At 34.4% G+C, this 22,395-nt stretch overlaps 1 protein-coding gene across 1 annotated transcript; it reads right to left on the reverse strand.

The window, feature by feature from the left end:
* Positions 1-3: 3 nt before the first annotated feature.
* On the reverse strand, positions 4-22,126 carry LOC127445648 (plakophilin-1-like). Its single transcript, XM_051705862.1, has 13 exons — positions 21,841-22,126; positions 19,613-19,719; positions 18,135-18,586; positions 16,257-16,398; positions 15,739-15,943; positions 13,290-13,458; positions 11,513-11,630; positions 9,643-9,819; positions 6,239-6,409; positions 4,984-5,137; positions 4,255-4,450; positions 3,968-4,052; positions 4-1,032 (listed from the first exon to the last, which is right to left on the reverse strand). The coding sequence occupies exons 1-13, from the start codon at positions 22,022-22,024 to the stop codon at positions 958-960; spliced, it is 2,235 nt and encodes a 744-aa protein (XP_051561822.1). The 5' UTR covers positions 22,025-22,126; the 3' UTR covers positions 4-957.
* Between the last annotated feature and the right edge of the window lie 269 nt (positions 22,127-22,395).

Raw genomic sequence — 22,395 nt, forward strand, 5'->3', positions numbered from 1 at the left:
AGATGCATGTATTTTTTTAATATTTGCAATAAAAATGAATGAATTAGAAACAGAATTTCTGTTTTAAAAAGCCGTGAAGTTGAGCTTAAGTAAATACAGTGCTGGTAAATGACAGCAGATTGGTAACAACTCCTTATCTACAGCATGGTATTTGTCTAGTTAATATGTATAAATATAGTTATATTACATTTTTTTTTTTTTTTTTATCTTAAGTGCTACAAAGAATTAAAACAAAATCCAGAATCATAGAATTTGTCCATTTAATTCATAATTTGAAGACATTTTGCTAATGCTACTGAAGATTAATGACGATTTTTTAATGTAATTTCTATGCATGCTGTTAAATGCAAAGTACCATAATGTGTACACATATCATATATTTAATAGCCTATATTGTTTGTTTTCAACATTGAATTACTTACACATAATGACAATTAATCATAATACATAATGTGAAATCAAAGAAATTACACTGAATTTAAAATGAAGCTAAAGACTACTGACTTCTGCTGTTAAAACTTTATTGAAACTTTATTATGAGCTAAAACATGACAAACTGATCCACACCCTTATATTGTTTTAAGCACATGAGTAAAAATGAGTCAGCAAACTTTTTAATCACTCCTTAGTGATATATATACTGTATACCCTTGAACTTAAAATATCTTTTCAAAATCATCTGCAGTTTAGAACAGTTTGTTAAGAGTTACAAAGAGTGGGGTATAAAAAATTGCTTTACTGAATGAAAATACTATGGTCTTGAGAAATAGAAATAAAGATATTTTTAAATGCATTTTATTGTGTATTGTTTCTTAAAAAAAGTGCCCACTGCCCCAAAAGAAATAAACATTTGTAAGTCTTACCATTATTCTGAAATACTTCACTGCAATTAAAATGTAATAGATTTAGAATGCAATATGTTTGAGTAGTTTTTTCCCCCTCTGGTATTAGCAACTTTCACTCAACAACCTGAAGTGATTTGAAAGCTGCCGACGTTATGTCATTCACAAAAGACTTCTTATTCAGCCCTTTCTGTAAGATAAACACACAAACCATATTATTATAATTAGTACATTTTAAGGTCTCAGTTACACCTGACTGTTTAAGCTTATACTGTCATCACTTACAAAAAAAGTACCATAGTATCAATATTCTGTTGTTTATTTATTGCTAGAAAATACAAATCCAGACAAATCAGCCTTTTAGACTGTATTTAGAAAAACTTCATATAAACTTCATATAAAATAACTGTGAAATAAAACACCTCCTGAAGTTGACTATCAACATTTTGTTACATTGAAAAATTATTTCATTTTTTAAATAGCTTCAGGCCCTATTTTGTACCTTATATCCACTGAAAGTGCCAAGTAGCGTTAAATATAATTAACACTAATGTTTACCTATATATGTTTAAATGCATATACTAGCTTAACAGCTTGCAATGCATTATCTCATTATGCCTCATTATGTTTCATTTTACTGAAACCGGTAAGGTTTGATACTTATACTGTTCACACGGGTCATCTGGACACACACACACACACACACACACACACACACACACAGACAGATTCACACACATTCCATACACAAAGACAACACCCTTATCTCCCTGCCTTTCTCCGCTGCGACTGCAGAAATGGCGCGGTGAGGTGTGGTTGGTTTTCAACTGTAAGCATTCTCACCACACCCAACCTCTAACACACACACACACACACACACACACACACACACACACACACACACACACAGACAAAACTCCATCACAACCAGCCACCGGTATGTGTTAAGACGACCTATGTTTACATGACTTCACAGACATACATAGCCTGTATAGAATGTAACAGCTGTTTTGGAAGGAAAACTCTATTTCTTATTGAACAGCTCCCAAATTAAAGGTTCAAATAAAGGCTTTTACAGCCTAAAGCCATTGGAAAAGCTTTTACAGAAACCAATATGCTAATCAATAAGCCAAAAATTGTTCTTTATAAAAAGATCTTTGAAGTGCTTCAAAGAACTATTGAAAAAAATTATTTATTTATTAACTTTTTTCAGCAAAACTTTACAATAAGGTTGTATTAGTTAACTACATCAATTAACGTAAACTAACAATGAATAATACTTTAACTGGACTTATTAATCTTGGACAATGGTATAAAAATTACTAAAATTACTTAACACTTATTAATCTTGATTAAAGTTAATTTCTATATACTAATACATTTTTTACATTAAAAGTTGTATATATTACATTAGTTACTGCATAATTAACTAAAATATTTACAAATGACTACTTTTAAAAAATGACTAAACTTAAGACTTTCACAGCAGTTATTTATCTTAGTTCATGTTAATTTGTACTTATACTAATACATTTTTACATTAAAAGGTAACACTTTACAATACCATTCGTTAACATTAGTTAATGAACTAAGTATAATAAACTAACAATGAACAATCTAACAGTCTTATTAATCTAAGTTACTGTTCGTTTCTACATATACTAATACGTTTTTAACATTCAAAATTGTATACATTAAAATAAGATCATGCATAATGAACTAACAATGAACAACAGTACATTTAGAATTATACCACAGGTTTGTTGAATGCTTGATTCTGATTGGTTGACAGATTCTAAGTTGTGCAATTATTTTTCAGTAAACGCACAGCTATGAAGTAGTTCCAGGTTTTGACCGCACAACAGTTCCATATCACTTTGGTAAATTTTTTCAGTCATTTCATAGAGCCGTACAGACAACCACAGCAAAATAATCATACAAAACAAAGACAGTGGCCACTCCATTCTGCGTCATGGCTGCACTACCACTTCGGGGTGTGCATTATTTTTCAATAATTCAACGGTCCGTCGTCAATTATTACATCAATTATTACATTTTTCTCCCCTTTTCTCCCCAATTTGGAATGCCCAGTGCGCTCTAAGTCCTCATGGTGGTGTAGTGACTCACCTCAGTCCGGGTGGCGGAGGACAAATCTCAGTTGCCTCCGCGTCTGAGACCGTCAATCCAAACATCTTATCACGTGGCTTGTTGAGCGTGTTACCACAGAGACGTCATGCGTGTGGAGGCCCACGCTATTCTCCGCGGCATCCACGCACAACTCACCACGCACCCCACCGAGAGCGAGAACCACATTATAGCGACCACGAGGAGGTTACCCCGTGTGACTCTACCCTCCCTAGCAACCGGGCCAATTTGGTTTCTTAAGAGACCTGGCTGGAGTCACACAGCACGCCCTGGATTCAAACTAGCGACTCCAGGGGTGGTAGTCAGCGTCAATACTCGCTGAGATACCCAGGCCCCCACACGTATTAATCTTGATTAAAGTTAATTTCTATATATTCAAAAAATTACATTAAAGGTAATATATTACATTAGTTAATGCATAAAGAACTCAAATTAACGATGAACAATTGAATATTTAGAAATGGCTACTTTTAAAGAATTTATAACCATAGTTAATGTTAATTTCTACATATACTAATACATTTTTAACATTACAACTTGTGCACATTGACAATAGTTAATGTACAATGAACTAAAATGAACTAAATGAACAATAGCATATTTAGAAATGACTACTTTTAGAAATAGTAAAAAGAAATAATACATTTTCAGCAATTACTAATCTTGGTCAATGTTAATTTCTTCATATACAAATACATTTTTAACATTTTAAGTAGTACACATTAACATTTGTTCATGCATAATGAACTAACATGAGCTAACAATGAATAATAGCATATTTAGAAAATAACAAGATGAATCAATACTGCAAACAATATTGTACATTGTTAGTTCATGATTCCTAATGCATTAACTAATGTCAACGAATAGAACCTTGTTGTAAAGTGTTACAGAGTTTTCTTTATTTACATTAAAATTTTGTATTAATTAAATTAAGTATTGTGTAATATATACACATATATTTATGATCGTAATATTACCTTTTTAAGATAACTCTGAATGTTCTTTTCCGACCACAGATTGTGAAGGAGAACTCCGGCGGCAGTGCTGGCCTTTGGCAGGCTCCTAATGCATTACAATAAATAACAAACATTTGTTACTGAAAAAAAAATATTTTACATAGTATAATATTATCCATTATTTATGTACATAATATTTCCTACTGTATATGTAATGTTTTATATTTAAAGTAGCTCATATGACACTTATCTTTTATTAAACTTTTGCTTATTAACAGAAATAAACACAAATTGTCATTAAGACTCACTGATTGAGACTCATGTCGTTGAGTGAGTTGATCAAGCTGTTGTTTAGAAAAGTCTTGCCCATCTCAGGATCGCTCTTCAGCAGGGCATGTGTGCTGTGAATTGCGGTTGCGATGGTGCCATCGTATTCGGGCGAGGAATCGCCCTTTGTGAGCCCTGAGTTCAGGAAGCCGACCAGCTGCGGTAAAGTCTGACGGGCTTTATGACAAAACAAAAAAGTTCATCAGAACAATCCCAGGACTAGACACTTCACAAAACATCTAGTTTGATTATTAACAAATACACAAACATCATTAATATATGTATATATACTGTCAAAATGTGAGAAGGTCATATTCTTGTCAAAACACAATCCAAACACAACTACATAACTTTATTAAAAAAATATTATGCCAAATATATTAACCACAATGATCAAAAGAATCTAGAGCAATATCACTAGATTACACAATACGTAATTTAATTGAGCAAATCTCAACACATCAATCACACTTAGAGACAAAAACAAATGCCGTATTACAAGTTCAAATGTACAAACAATGAAAATTCAGTCATCATTTTCCGTAAATGCATTTTCGGGTGAACTATTCCTGTGTCCAAATACTGTACATGCTGTACTGTACAAATAACTAACAAAACATACAGTACCACCTCACAGACCTACAACCATGAAGTAACATCTTAAGCAACAATAGCACAATTTATTGGAATGATGATGGATGAAATCATACCCATGTTTTTATTTGTACGTGCAGATCTGGACAGGTTCCCGAGCAGAGCGATTGCGCTTTTCTGTAGAGTGGGATTGGATGACTGCAGCAATGGACTGATGTACTTCAGACCGTTCAGCTTCTGTACAATTGTATGACTCAGAACATTTGATACCTAAAAAAGGATACAAAACACAACCATTTTTTCATGACAAACGTGATTTTATAATGCTTTAAAATATCGAAATAAAAATATACCATATAGATGTACTATTTATATATATATATATATATATATACACACACACACAAAGGTATATACACACAGTATATATATATAATATATTAAATATTAAATATAAACATGTAATATTATTTAATATAATATTCAATATTTAAAAAGGTACTGTATATTTTTTCACATAAGGGCTAAATCTATTTTAAGCATAATTATCTAATTCTTGTATAATTATTATGCATTACATTTTTATGACTTCATATTCATTGAGGTGATTAAAAATATACACTTTCCCTTTTACACACACACACTACCGGTCAAACGTTTTGAAACACTTGACTGAAATGTTTCTCATGATCGTAAAAATCTTTTGATCTGAAGGCGTATGCTTAAATGTTTGAAATTAGTTTTGTAGACAAAAATATAATTGTGCCACCATATTAATTTATTTCATTATAAAACTCAACATGTTATAAAAAAAAAAAAAAACGTTTTTGAAATTGATGACTTGGACCAAATAATAAAGAAAAGCAGCCAATAAGTGCCCAACATAGATGGGAACTCCTTCAATACTGTTTAAAAATCATCCCAGGGTGATACCTCAAGAAGTTGGTTGAGAAAATGTCAAGAGTACATGTCTGCACATTCTAGGCAAAGTGTGACCACTTTGAAGATGCTCAAATATAACACAGTTCTGATTTATTTTGGAATTTTAGTCGCAACTTAATTCCATTTAATTCCATTCAAAACATAGTTCCATTTATGATATTCCATAGTTTTGATGACTTTATTATTATTCTAAAATGTGAAAAAAAAAAAAAAAAAAAATTATAATAAAGAATGAGTAAGTGTTTCAAAACTTTTGACCAATAGTGTACGTATATAAATTTGAACTTAAAATCTTGATGTTGAAGAACAGTTAATGGTCACGTTATTGCATACTACCTACAAGTATTAAACATAGTATTCAGCCACCACACTAAATCCAGCCCATTAACTAGTGCATGCTAAAAACCAGTGGAGGTTTTGTTGTCTTACTATGCCATCACTGGCTGTGAGGTTCTGCAGCGCTCCACAGCTGGCCTCAAGCGTGGCGTCTCTCTCACCAGAGCTCAACAGATTCAGGTACATCTGCAGAGCTTTAGAATGGAAGAGCCAGCCAGCACCTTTAGGGTTATTCTCCTCTATCACGGGATAATCAAAACCACTCTGTAAAACATACACAAACATAACACACCCATGAATGACAACACTTACTAAAACATACAAAAAATTTGCATGAATTTGGTACTGAAGTAATACCATGTTATTGGACATGTACGATGGTAATACCATGTTTTTTGGACATGCATGACAATAATACTGTCTTTTGGACATGTACGATGATAATGGCATGTTTTTAGGACATACATACATGACAATAATAAAGTTTTTTTTTAAATGTGCGATGATAATACCACATTTTTTGGACATGCATGACAATAATACCATGTTTTTTTGGACATGCATGACAATAATACCACGTTTTTTTGGACATGCATGACAATAATACCACGTTTTTTTGGACATGCATGACAATAATACCACGTTTTTTTGGACATGCATGACACTAATACCATGTTTTTTTGGACATGCATGACAATAATACCATGTTTTTTTGGACATGCATGACACTAATACCATGTTTTTTGGACATGCATGACAATAATACCATGTTTTTTTGGACATGCATGACAATAATACCATGTTTTTTTGGACATGCATGATAATAATACCATGTTTTTTTGGACATGCATGATAATAATACCATGTTTTTTTACATGTATAATTGAAATGGCATGTTTTTTGTACATGTATGATGGAAATGCCATGTTTTTTAGACATGCATGACAATAATACCATGTTTTTTTACATGTGTGATAGAAACACCGTGTTTTTTGGACATGCATGATGATAATACCATGTTTTTGTTTTTTTTTTACATGTTTCTATGGTAATATCATGTTTGTTTAACATTTACAATTATAATATCGTGTTTTTTTTTTACATGTATGGCAATAATTCCATGGTTTTGGACATGTACGACGGTAATACCATTTTTTTTCTGCCATATATGATGATAATATGTTTTTTTGGACATGTACGACAGTAATGTCATGATTCTGGACATGCATGACAATAATATTATGCTTTTTGGACATGTACCATGGTAATACCGTGTTTTGTGGACATGATGTGGTTTTTTTTCACGTTTCTATGGTAATATTATGTTTTTGGACATTTACAATGAAAATACCATATTTTGTAGACATATATGACAATAATATCATGCTTTTTGGACATGCATGATGGAAATACCGTTCTTTTTGGACATGTACGATGGAAATACCATGCTTTTCGGAAATGTACGATGGAAATACCGTTCTTTTTGGAAATGTACGATGGAAATACCATGCTTTTTGGACATGTACGATGGAAATACCATGCTTTTTGGAAATGTACGATGGAAATACCATGCTTTTTGGACATGTACGATGGAAATATTGTTCTTTTTGGACATGCACGATGGAAATACCATTCTTTTTGGACATGTACGTGGAAATATCATTCTTTTTGGACATGTACGATGGAAATACCGTTCTTTTTGGACATGTACGATGGAAATACCATGCTTTTTGGACAAGTACGATGGAAATATCGTTCTTTTTGGACATGCACGATGGAAATACCGTTCTTTTTGGACATGTACGATGGAAATACCATGCTTTTTGGACAAGTACGATGGAAATATCGTTCTTTTTGGACATGCACGATGGAAATACTATGCTTTTTGGACATGCACGATGGAAATACCATGCTTTTTGGACATGTACGATGGAAATACCGTTCTTTTTGGACATGTACGATGGAAATACCGTTCTTTTTGGACATGTACGATGGAAATACCATGCTTTTTGGACATGTACGATGGAAATATCGTTCTTTTTGGACAAGTACGATGGAAATACCGTTCTTTTTGGACAAGTACGATGGAAATACCGTTCTTTTTGGACATGTACAATGGAAATACCGTTCTTTTTGGACATGTACAATGGAAATACCATGCTTTTTGGACAAGTACGATGGAAATATCGTTCTTTTTGGACATGCACGATGGAAATACCGTTCTTTTTGGACATGTACGATGGAAATACCATGCTTTTTGAACATGCACGATGGAAATACCGTTCTTTTTGGACATGTACGATGGAAATACCGTGCTTTTTGGACATGTACGATGGAAATATTGTTCTTTTTGGACAAGTACGATGGAAATACCGTTCTTTTTGGACAAGTACGATGGAAATACCGTTCTTTTTGGACATGTACGATGGAAATACCGTGCTTTTTGGACATGTACGATGGAAATACTGTTCTTTTTGGACATGTACGATGGAAATACCGTGCTTTTTGGACATGTACGATGTTAATGTCAATTATGCTTTTTGGTGTTCTCACTCAAAAAAAATTTTTAAAAACCTTTTAGCTTATTTTTATATACGATTTTCACATTTCAATTTCAGGACAAATTTCCATAAAATTGAATTAGGTAATCTTTATCAAATTTAAATTAATAAAACGTGAATAAATGTAAGTTACATTTAATACATTTAAGTGTTCAAATAAAGTCCAAGACAAGTATCAGCCAGTGAACCTTTAACAACAAATTACTGAGTACACCTTTAAGAATTCAACCTGCATCAGTTACAACAGACAGTAACATGATTCCAGCACACGTCACAGTCAGTGTGTGTGTGTGTTTGTTGCCATCACACTAGCTTGAAAATCTAAAAGTTCCCCATGGTCTCACTGTTCAAAAAAAACAGGGAGTGTTCGCCTGGAGTCTCATTTCAACTGTTCTTCTCTCAGCTCATCTTCATGTTCTTTCTTCCTCCAGAGAAAACTAATGGCTACAGTCATTATCAGTGGGGTTTTCCTAAGTCTAGCATGACTATTACTATTACTTGTAGTTATGGTAAGTGGTTTGAACCCTTAAACCGAGTATTAAAGGTTCAGTGTGCAAGTCGTCCTGCACCGTTTGTGCTACAGACATGACTGATACCTTAAATCATGTGGCTTGTTGAGGAGAGGTGTGCTGTTTTTAACCAATCAGACGGTTTTTTTTCCAGACGATAAAATGGGTGGAAAAACACCCACAGACTTACCAGAAACCAGAATATCAGTGACTTGAGGACACTTTACCATGGTATTCTTCAAAGTACCTGGTACATGTAAATCATACAGTACAATAATAATAATATATATATATATATATATATATATATATATATATATATATATATATATAGTGGCTTAGTGGCATAAGCTTAATGATAGTAAAATAGTTTGAGAATAGTAAAAGTAAGCATTATAATGCAGGTGCAGTGCAGCTGTTGGCAAACCTCCTGTTGAATCTTTTGGCTCTGAGAGCTGAAGCAGCCGATCGGTCCAGCGTCTGACGGAGTGGAACGTTTGCGGGCGTAACTGCTGAGGGCATTGATTTTAGTGAAGAGAGTGGGCATCTCTGACTCCAGCTGGTAGGTGAGGTTGTGAAGAATGCACACACAGTTCTCCAAAGACTGAGAACCAAAAAAGCAGAATAATTTAGAAATGTAATCATTAAAAACAGATTCATGTTTTGTTGACATGAGTCTGCAGTATCACAAGTTTTACGGCATCTAGAACTACTTTAAACAACATTTTTCTAATTACTGTTTAATTATTAGGCACAATGTTTTTATAACCTCATCATAATTAAAAGACAAAATGGAATAATTAAGCAAACTATTGTTCAATACAAGTTAAGCTCAATCCACAGCATTTGTAACATAATGTTGATTACCATAAAAATTCATTCCGATTTTCTTTAAAAAAAAGCAAAAATCTGGGTTCCATTGAGGCACTTACAATGGAAGTGAATGGGGGTCAATTCGTAAACATTAAAATACTCACAGTTTCAAAAGTATAACCACAAGACATAAACAATACAAGTGTTAACAGGATTTTAGTGTGATAAAATCACTTACTAACCTATTCTGTGTAAAGTTATAGCCAATTTTACACACCACAGACACTAAAACAACAGTAAAGAACTATGCTTTAAACAACATTACCGCTCAAATATCACATGAGTTTTAAAAGAAGAATTAATGTAAATACTTTTATAAAATTCTAAGCTTCACATTTCTGTTTAAACCCTCCAAAAATTGGCCCCATTCACTTCAACTGTAAGTGCCTCACTGTAACCTCCATTTTTACTTTGTTTTTAAGAAAAGGAGGGAAAAGTCGAAATTAATTTTGTGGTAATCAACATTATGCCACAAATGCTGTCGACTGAGCATAACTTGTATTGAACCCAGAATATGCCCTTAAAAAGCTAAAAAAATAAAAAATAAAAAAATAAAAAGGTGAAAAAATGGTTAACAACTTCAAAGAAATGCTGAACAGTAATAGCATATAACAAAACAAAACAACAACAAAAAAAACTTTCATTTACAGATATACGCATAGGGTCCAAAATGTCTGAGACCACATGGAAAAACTGGCATTCAAACATCTAAATTAAACTTGGAAATAAATAGACAGTTTTAGGATTTTGGAAAAACTAATAATAGTAATAATAATAATAATAATAAAGCAAAGAAACATTATGAAGAAAAAATTGTTTTACTAGTGGTCTCAGACTGTTAAACCCCAAAGTGTGCATATATATATATATATATTAACCTAAAGTCATTATATCAAACAAAACAAGTTCATTGATGTTATTTGTGAACTAACCAAATATCCAAGTTATATCTGCAGCCGGATTTAGCCAAAAGTATGTGCAATTTTGTCTGGCTTGAAAGTTATGCCAAGTGACAATCACAATTTTTAAAGAAATTAAGAGGCTCTAGTTATTGCTAAATCCACTTAAACAGACAGTTCTGTAAATGTTTAAACATGCTCGATAAAATCTGGTCGTTAACTGAGAATGAGTAATGCATTTTTTATTAATTTTTTTGCCACATCAATAGAGCTTTTTCGGATGGAAACGCCTAGTGCTCATACTTTCCTTGAGGGAGTTTCAACATTTGAGCATCACTAAATAATAACATGAAAAAGACAACATTAAATCATAAATGCCATGCCAACATTCTTCACCCAAACTTAAATGAACAGAAAACATTTTGTTAGGATTTGAAGAATGGCTTCACATTTAGTCTGAACTTACTGTACATCACGCAACGTTTGAATCATTATTACGGTGTTGGATGTAAACACCAAGTATACCTGGTTATATGGAGCCCCTGCATCAACACAGTTGTTCATGTAACCCATGAGTGAGTCGATAAGACCTTTACAGTTGCGCATGGCTTGCCGGTTCGCAAGTTTGGATGAGCTCAGGTTTCTGTCGTCAAGCAAGAGAAAACAACAGACAGACGATCAAATCATATCAGTTTTTGGCTTTGACTTTATCTCAGAATTCATCAAAGCCTGACAAACAAACACTGACTGAGATTAAAGGCGCTGCAAGTGATTTTTTTCAGGGAAAAGACGCAAAAACATTCCCACTCCCTTAAAGATATTAATGAAATAAGTGTCGTGAGATATCTCACTGGTCACTGTGACAGCTCTAGACTCTGTAAATGTATGTGTCCACGTGCCGCGGTCTCTGACGCTTTCGACCTGTCAATCATTTTGCACGTTCTCATAGTGTTGTAGTTTCAGCAAATTATTGAGGCTTACTGCCATTTTTATTCCATGTTGTTCATAACAGTTGTCAGTTGAGGGCGCTATTTTGCTGTTGTTGTTTTTAACAACCGTTTCTGCACGATGTCAGTCTCAATAAAGCTCATTAGGAGGGGGCCTAGGTAGCTCAGCAAGTAAAAACACTGACTACCACACCTGGAGTCGCAAGTTCGAATCCAGGGCGTGCTGAGTGACTCAAGTCAGGCTTCCTGAGAAACCAATTGGCCCAGTTGCTAGGGTGGGTAGAGTCACGTTGGGTTAACCTCCTCGTGGTCGCCATAATGTGGTTCGCTCTCGGTGGGGCGCGTGGTGAGTTGTGCGTGGATGCCACGGAGAATAGCGTGAAGCCTCCAGACACGCTAGGTCTCCGCGGTAATGCGCTCAACAAGCCACATGATAAGATGTGTGGGTTGACGGTCTCAGACACAGAGACAACTGAGATTCATCCTCCACCACCCTGAGGCGAGTCACTACACCACCATGAGGACTTAGAGCACATTGGGATTTGGGCTTTCCAAAATGGGGAGAAAATCCAAAAAATAAAAACAATTAAAAAAAATAAAGCTCATTTGGTATATTCAGGGTTTTGGAAAGAGGGGGCGTGGCTAATTCAACAGCTCAGTCTCATGGAAGTAGAATGGCTTAACATTCTGTCTAACATCTCCTTTTGTGTTCCACGGAAGGAAGAAAGTCATATGAGTTTGGAACAACATGAGGGTGAGTAAATGACAGAATTTTCCTTTTTGGGTGAACTATCCCTTTAATGGCACATTTCCAGAGTCTGCTCTGCCCAACTTATGGTCCTATGATGCAATATAAATAAACACTAGGTGAGTCAATATATTCCTAGCTAAAATATTTGAACAGCTTTCATTTCCTGATTATGAGATAAGTAAAATAGGCCTCTCTGGGTCCAGCAATAACATTACTGTAATTATTGGAGCAAGTACTGACTTTTGCATAATTATGTATCACGTTTTCATTCACATACAGTTCCTGTCAAAGGTCTGCACACACCTACTAATTCTTTGTTATTATTATTATATTCACATTTTAAGCTTTTTAAACAGTTCTAAAGGAGTTCCAATGTATACAGTGTTTATGTACTGTAAAATCTGTACATAAAAGTCATTTTAAAAGTACCAAAAATAAATGATGAAGGCCTGGTAAAAAGCTTCCAATTCAGTTTAATATGACCTTCATATATCAAAAAGAATTTTAGAATTAACCCCTGCGACATGAAATTGTGTGGTGTTGAAGAAACACCAATATGTCACTCAGAATCATATTCACTTATAATAATGTAACCATTCCTTACTGTAGGCATGCCGTGGCATTGTAGAAGACCTCTGGTGCCAGGCTTGTATTGGCATTGTTGTCTGTACTGGTTGAAAAAGGCTCTATAACCTTATTGGTGAGCGCTGGCAGAGCCGTGCGGAGCAGATCAGGTTTAAGACTGTCTGCGGATGACAGATTCCACAGGAAACCTGGCAATGAACAAAACCACAGAAGAATCAATATAGTTCAGTTTAATAAAAGTGCTTTCATGCCCTTGGAATGTTACAAAGCACCTGTGATGACATTTTAGATTTCATCTGTCTGATTAGGAAGACTAACACAAAATAAATAATAAATTCCTGCGGTTAGTTTCTTTTAAAGGTTTAGACTTTATATATACAGGTGCATCTCAATAAATTAGAATGTCATGGAAAAGTTCATTTATTTCAGTAATTCAACTCAAATTGTGAAACTTGTGTATTAAATAAATTCAATGCACACAGACTGAAGATTTTAAGTCTTTGATTCTTTTAATTGTGACGATTTTGGCTCACATTTAACAAAAACCCACCAATTCACTATCTCAAAAAATTAGAATACATCATAAGACCAATAAAAAAAAAACATTTTTAGTGAATTGTTGGCCTTCTGGAAAGTATGTTCATTTACTGTATATGTACTCAATACTTGGTAGGGGCTCCTTTTGCTTTAATTACTGCCTCAATTCGGCGTGGCATGGAGGTGATCAGTTTGTGGCACTGCTGAGGTGGTATGGAAGCCCAGGTTTCTTTGACAGTGGCCTTCAGCTCATCTGCATTTTTTGGTCTCTTGTTTCTCATTTTCCTCTTGACAATACCCCATAGATTCTCTATGAGGTTCAGGTCTGGTGAGTTTGCTGGCCAGTCAAGCACACCAACACCATGGTCATTTAACCAACTTTTGGTGCTTTTGGCAGTGTGGGCAGGTGCCAAATCCTGCTGGAAAATGAAATCAGCATCTTTAAAAAGCTGGTCAGCAGAAGGAAGCATGAAGTGCTCCAAATTTTCTTGGTAAATGGGTGCAGTGACTTTGGTTTTCAAAAAACACAATGGACCAACACCAGCAGATGACATTGCACCCCAAATCATCACAGACTGTGGAAACTTAACACTGGACTTCAAGCAACTTGGGCTATGAGCTTCTCCACCCTTCCTCCAGACTCTAGGACCTTGGTTTCCAAATGAAATACAAAACTTGCTCTCATCTGAAGAGGACTTTGGAACACTGGGCAACAGTCCAGTTTTTCTTCTCCTTAACCCAGGTAAGACGCCTCTGACATTGTCTGTGGTTCAGGAGTGGCTTAACAAGAGGAATACGACAACTGTAGCCAAATTCCTTGACACATCTGTGTGTGGTGGCTCATGATGCCTTGACCCCAGCCTCAGTCCATTTCTTGTGAAGTTCCTTGAATCGATTTTGCTTGACAATCCTCATAAGGCTGCGGTTCTCTCGGTTGGTTGTGTATCTTTTTCTTCAACACTTTTTCCTTCCACTCAACTTTCTGTTAACATGCTTGGATACAGCACTCTGTGAACAGCCAGCTTCTTTGGCAATGAATGTTTGTGGCTTACCCTCCTTGTGAAGGGTGTCAATGATTGTCTTCTGGACAACTGTCAGATCAGCAGTCTTCCCCATGATTGTGTAGCCTAGTGAACCAAACTGAGAGACCATTTTGAAGGCTCAGGAAACCTTTGCAGGTGTTTTGAGTTGATTAGCTGATTGGCATGTCACCATATTCTAATTTTTTAAGATAGTGAATTGGTGGGTTTTTGTTAAATGTGAGCCAAAATCATCACAATTAAAAGAACCAAAGACTTAAACTACTTCAGTCTGTGTGCATTGAATTTATTTAATACACAAATTTCACAATTTGAGTTGAATTACTGAAATAAATGAACTTTTCCACGACATTCTAATTTATTGAGATGCACCTGTATATATAAACAAAGATCAACACTTTGGCATGAAAGTGTTGGCACTGCAAAAAATAATACTCTTAAATTAGAATGTTTGTGTTGTTTTCCAGTAAAAATATCTAAACATCCATAAAACACGATACATTTACTTGAGAATCAGAACTGCTTAAGATATTAAGACTTGCTTTCAAAGAATATTTACCATTTATTTTTCTTACCCCATTGGCAAAGTGTTTTATTTAGTGAGTTTTATGTGTAAAACAATTAAAAAAAAAAAAAAAAACAATTTACCAGTAGGGTAAGAAAAATAAATGTAATGCATATTCTTTTAAAACAAGTCTAATGATATTACCCAGTATCGCTTCTGAAGTATATTTGTTTAAAAGATGTTTAGATATTTTTACTAGAAAACAAGATGTGCCAAAAAACTCAAACCATGGAGCAGACACATCACTACATGGGCTCAAACTGCCGTTGACATACTCAGTGCATGTGAGTGAGATGTATATGATGCAAACTGGGATGTAAGGTCACCTGTCAAGTGTTTCTGCATCTCAGAATTGGTGTATCCGAGCAGCTGCACAGCCTGTGTGATTCCTCTGCAGCGCTGAACTTCCTCTTTATTAGGTTGGTTTTTGAACACCACGTTACGCAGGGCAGCAGCCACTGCCTCCTGGATCTGAGGACTGGGGCTGTTCAACAGGTTAACCAGCTGAGGAATGCCCTTCAGGGTCAGCACCTGTGGCACCAGACAGAGATAACATGCTATTATGTGGACATGTGCTATGGTGGTACGATGGCATTGTATAAAGTACCTTGGAGTACCAGGTAAATATCATGGTACATGAATTTTAGAACCATGGTATAGATTACCATCACCTACTTTGATAGTTCTCATTGATTACCATTCAAATTTCACAGTATTTTCATGGCATTCCAAAGAATACCATGGTATTACCATGGTGCATATTTAAAAAAACTAAACGTAGTCACACCATAGAACTTTATAGTACTTTGTAACTGACAGTTCAGGCTTAGTTCCGAATCCACACCTCTTGCTTGGCCTTGTCATCTGCAAAGGTGGTGTGCTGGATGTAGGCAGAGCCACACAGCTGATACTTTTCATCAGAACTGAACAGATACTCCACTGCCTCCTTCATCGTCAAATTAGCCATCAGCTTCTCTTTGTTCATCCTGAGGACAAATGAGAGAGAGAGTGATACCAGTTAATGCAACAAGTTGTACTAACAACTGATCTTTACAGTACAAACAAATACTAATACTAACAATTAAAACTAATATTAAGAGTAAAGAAATAATTCTGCTTCTAACACCAACTTTAATACTAAAGCAAAACTAACACTTACATTAAAAAATAACACCAACAGTAATACTAACAATAGTACTAATACCAACTCTAATACTAACTTACTAACTAAATAACTAAATAGCTAAATAAATAAATGACTTACTAACTTACTAACCAACTTACTAACTAATTTTCTAACTAACTTACTAACTAACTAACACTAATAGAATGACAAACAGTATAAAAATACTAACACTAACAAGCAAACTATTACTAACAGTAAAAAAACTCTAGTACTAACACTAGTACAAACACCAATTGTAATACTAACTAACTATCTAACTAACTAATAGGCTTACAGCCAGTATAAATTATACTAACACAAACACTAATACTAACAACCAAAACAAATACTAACTTTAAAAAATAAGATTAACTCTAGTACTAACTCTAGCACTAACTCTAGTACTAACTAACTAACTAACTGGCCTACAACCAGTATAATTAATACTAACACAAACCATAATACTACTAAAACAAATACTAACAGTAAAAAATAAGATTAACTCTAGTACTAACTAACTAACTAACTTACTAACTAACACTAATTGAATGACAACCAGTATAAAAATACTAACACTAACAAGCAAAACTATAACTAACAGTAAAAAAAATAAAAAAAAATAAAAACTCTAGTACTAACACTAGTACAAACACCAATTTTAATACTAACTAACTAACTAACTAAATAACTAACTGGCCTACAACCGGTATAAATAATACTAACACAAACCGTAATACTACTAAAACAAATACTACCAGTAAAAAAATAACACTAACACTAGTACTAACACCATCTGTACTACTAACTAACTAACTGACTGACTGACTGACTGACTAACTTTAATAGGCCTACAAACAGCATAAATAATACAAACACCAACTGTAATACTAATACTCACAACCTAAACTAATAACAGAAAAAAATACGAACACCAATTCTAATACTAATAATAGTAATAACTACTAACTAACTAATTAACTGACAGTAAAAATAATACTAACACCAACTCTATTTCTAACAACTAAAACTTATACAAACAGTAAAAAGTAGTAATATAACACCAACTCTAATACTAATACTAACAAACAAAACAAATATTAACAACAACTTTAATATGAATACTAGTACTAACTAACTAACTAACTCCATAACTAACTAACTAACAACTAACTAACAAGCCCACTTAAAATCAAGAAATAATACTGTGGAAGGGCGGAGGGCGGGGCCGGGTCGTGATTCTGCACACCTGGCCCCTAATCAGGCTGATCAAGCCCGAGAGGAATAAAGGCGACCGGAGATGGCAGTGCGAAAAATACTAAAACGAACACCATCTCTAATACTAACAGTAAATAAAGTATTAATATTAACACAAACAGTAATACTAACAGTAAAAGTAAAAAATACAATTCAAATACAACCACTTCAACAAAAATATTTAATCACTGACACTAGTATTAAAAAATATTACTTTTACTACTATTAATAATAATAAATAAACAATAGAGCACCTGAACTTCATTTAGCAATAAAGGGAATGTGTAAGTTGGTTCTACTCACTCAGACACATTGGCTTGCCCAGTCTTGCCCAGTCTTGGCATCTTGGAGTCTCCATTAGACTGGATGGAAGATGGTTGTCTGTTGATGGTTGGAACATTGTTCACCTGACTACTGTTAGCAATCCTCACACTAGTGCCATAACCAAAAGGTTGATTAGTGCCATTCAGTGCAGGCTGAATGAAGATCTTCTCTGTCCTGTGAAAGGTCTGTCTGTTGGATTGGCCTTGTTGATGGGTGGTGCTGCCATTTGTTATGGGTTGGAAGCCAAGGTCTGGAGCACTGCAGTAGGCTTTGGTGCCGTACAGTTGACTGTTGGGTCTGGGCTGGGTGGCGGGGGTGTTTGTAGGAGCGTAGTACGACTGATCTTTCCTGCTGCCGGTGCTTGTTGTCCTATGAATGCTGCCATGTCGAGAGTTCATGTACTTGCGAACAAAGCTCTGCCGCTGCTTAGCCTGGACATAGAAACAGTGATGGACTTAGATTTGAAGTAGTTCAGTCCCTCCTTACTGTATACTAAATGGCCCTTATTTTCAAAATTAAGAATCTCTGTATGAACAATTGACTAATAATAACCATGTTGATACAAAAACGCAGCATAATGCAGCATCATTTTTGGTCACTACATAATATCCATACTTTCATTTGGGCTTTTACATAGTTTTGATGACTTTACTATTATTTTAAAATGTGGAAAATAGTAACAATAAAGAATAAGTAGATGCGTCCAAACTTTTGTCCCGTCCATAATGTTAAAAGAGGGTTTTAAGCGCTAAGACAACATGACGTAAAACGTCTTCTGACACAATGCATGCAGCATTATACGCTCCACTGAAACCAAGCCACTTAACAGCACAGATGTCATTAGATACACCCTAACGTGAAGAAGTGCTGGCAAAAAAACAGAGTCAGGCAAGTTTGGAAATAAAATAATAGGGTGAGTCATAAAAAGTGCAGGTGAGGAGCGGTTTGGTTTCATCAAGGTTAAACAAAAAAGTGAACAAGCTTAGTGTCAGTGCTAAAGCATAATACTGTAGTGTTCGGTGAATTTATGAACATGCTGTGAATACTGTAGATTATTAGTACATTATGGCCTTCCCTTTTCTTCCATCGACCAGAGAGCTTACGTAGATGAATTGCGTCATTTATTCTATGGTCCTGTTGTTTTTATGTTAAAAAAGCATTTCAACTTGAGAAAAATTTACTTTCACAGTGGTTATTTATTGCAAGCTAAAACCCATTTGACACTTCACACCATTTCGATTGTTATCTGAACAGAAGACTCAAAGTGTTAAACCAACTGAAAAAAGAAAAATATGCTTTACCTACCCAACTGTGAGAAACATCACTTGAAATGCTTTAAACTGCTTAGTTCTGCATTAATAAATTACAAAGGGATGCGTGATAAACTGTTAAAATAAAAGCATAATATATACTGGAGCAAATACATGATTGATGAAGAAACATTTGATGATGTTTACCCCATTTGTCATGGTTCCTCCTCTGTCTCTTCTTTTGAATGAAGGTCCACTGAGAGCCGCAGTAGGAGAGAGCTTGTAGTCAAAAAACACAGTGTCACTTTCTGGGCCTGCAGTTAAAGAAAAGAACATATTTTCGGCGCGTTTTTACATTTACAAGGTACAGTAGCACCATAATGCTCATGAAGAGTATGCACTCAAAACAACAGCTCTTTGGCTAGACTTGATTCAGTCGTGAAAAGTGATTCCATGTGTTTGAGTTTTCTTCACTTAAAATTACTATGTAATCTCAACACAAAAACTTTGAGTAAAAAGAACTTAGTTGATTTAGGTAAACCCAACAAAATCAGACGTGTCAGTGATACTCAAATACATTGTTTTTATTTCTTCATGTACTAACTAGTAAAAGTGAATGTTAGCATGCTAAATACATGCTGGTTGGAAGCACTACAGAGTGTAGTTAAGTAACTATGCTATGGTTAGCGCAACAATTGCAATCAATTACATGTGTGACATCTACCCGTCCTCATCGTTAGCTCAAGCTTCACTCTTCACCATAATAGTAACCCCCAAAACTCCAACATAACAGAAAGTCTTCTAAATCTCAACATGACAAAAAAACACTAACATTAAACACTAACAAGCATCCCCCCTTTATATTCAGCTTGCATAAAACATAAACTAACACAATTTTAACATTTACTCTGCCTATCGAGTCCCATACAACGCATGATGGGAAATGGAAATCCCCTGCCTGGTTTCATCAATGCTACAGTAACACAACAAAAAGTATTTATGTAGTCCCAACTCAAATGGATTAAGTAAACTTCCATTTTAAAACTTTAAATGGATAGAAATCAAGTTATGACAAAATGTTCTAGAATTGTGCTGCTTTAGTTTATTTTAATTAAGTAAATTGAACAAGCAGCAAAAATCCTTTTCTTTAAATGTGTAGTGTATTCTAATTCCTAATGAATCCCTATAAATGCTATACGTAAATTATAGTAAGGTGTGGAAAGGTTTTACAAAGTTTCTTATTTACATCATATGTAGCATACTAACTGATTTAAGTCAAAAATAGTGACTGAATAACCTGACAGCATCAGGTCAAACCAACTAAAGTCATTTTTAACAATAGCATATGTTAATTTATTTACAGTGTTGTATTGTCTATAGACAATTTATAGATAATAGATGTACAGTATATAGATCTCATTAATATCTAGATATATTTGTACATATAAATCATTTATTTTTTTAGTTAAGCTAAATTGAGCAGTTTTACCATTAATAATACACTTTATATTAATAGTTGATTTGAATTATTTGGTGTTTTAATGGTTAAAAGTTTTAATATTTTCGGTTTCCGTTTCTGATCTCCGGGGACAACATCAAGAGACATGATCTGAAACTCTTGTACACAAATGTAGAACCAGTAAGCAAATTCTGAGGCATTGTTTACCTAGAGGCAATGCAGAGTGAGTGACCATCAAGTACAACAGCACCCAGACAAGGCACATTTAAGAAAAATGGCTATAATAAACAGATACGACTTTCACTGGCTTGAAAATCATCCTAAAACTTTTGATGCAAATCTTATTAATTTTTCAAAATGGCCAGAAATATAATATCATCATGGTACATGTACAAATATATAAATAAATAAATAAAAATAAAATATAAAACCACAGTACGTAAACAAAAACATAGTACGTTTTACATGATATTATCATGTAAAATGGCCAAAAAAAAAAAAAAAAAAAAAAAAAACATGATATTATTACAGAAAAAATAAAACAAGATATTACCACTGTACATGTTCAAAAAAAGGAAAACTTGGTATTACCATTGGTACTTGACTAAAGAAAGAAAAATATTTAATGCAAATCTTTTTAATTTCCCCAAATGGCCAGAAATATAATATTATCATGGCACATGTGAAAAAATAAAAATAAAAAAACATAGTACACAAACAAAACCATGATATTATCATGTTAAATGGCCAAAATAAAAAATAAAAAAACACATGATATTACCATGGTACATGTCCAAAACCGTGATTTTACCATGTGCAAAAAAAAAAAAAAAAAAAAAAAAAAAACTTTTTTTTTTTTTGTAAGTGACATTTTTAGAAAGTACCACGATTTTACCATTAAATATATAGCCTACCATCGAACAATATGCCGAGTAAAATACCTCTGTTTCCAAATATAACTGTTAAATTAACTCACTGTTAGGTAAAGCCAATCCAGACACACTTTTGCTTCTGTATTTGGATTTGCTTCTCTTGATGGTGTAAACCTGCTCCAGAACTCTCTGTTGCGCAGATCTGAGCTCGCGATCCGACGGCAGCGCGAGCGACGTGTCCTCCGCGTCATCTAACGACAGCGCCGATTTGAAAGGTTCGGGCTTCATTCTGCTGGACAAAAGGGCTTTCGTCTCCGTTCCAGAGACAGGCGAGGTCCAATTCGTAAAGTTCCAACTATCAGCTCCGTCAAGCTGGTGTGTGTTTAATGAAGGGTTTGACTCACAAGTAGATCCACATGAACCCGCCCTGATTCACGCCCATCAGGTAAAATCATCACCTGAGCCAAGTTCTTCTGCTCTCAGAAAGAGACAAAACATAATAACACTAGATAAAGTCTCTTTATCATAAAAGTGTCATCGCTTTTAATAAGGGTAGCAGACATGTTTAATAAGTGTCTGGATTTTAAAAGAATACATAACTATATTTATTTATCACACATTATATGTTTGCACATATACAGTGAAATTCTTTCTTTCTT

This window comes from Myxocyprinus asiaticus, chromosome 9, assembly GCF_019703515.2.
Source record: "Myxocyprinus asiaticus isolate MX2 ecotype Aquarium Trade chromosome 9, UBuf_Myxa_2, whole genome shotgun sequence".
Lineage (NCBI taxonomy): Eukaryota > Metazoa > Chordata > Actinopteri > Cypriniformes > Catostomidae > Myxocyprinus > Myxocyprinus asiaticus.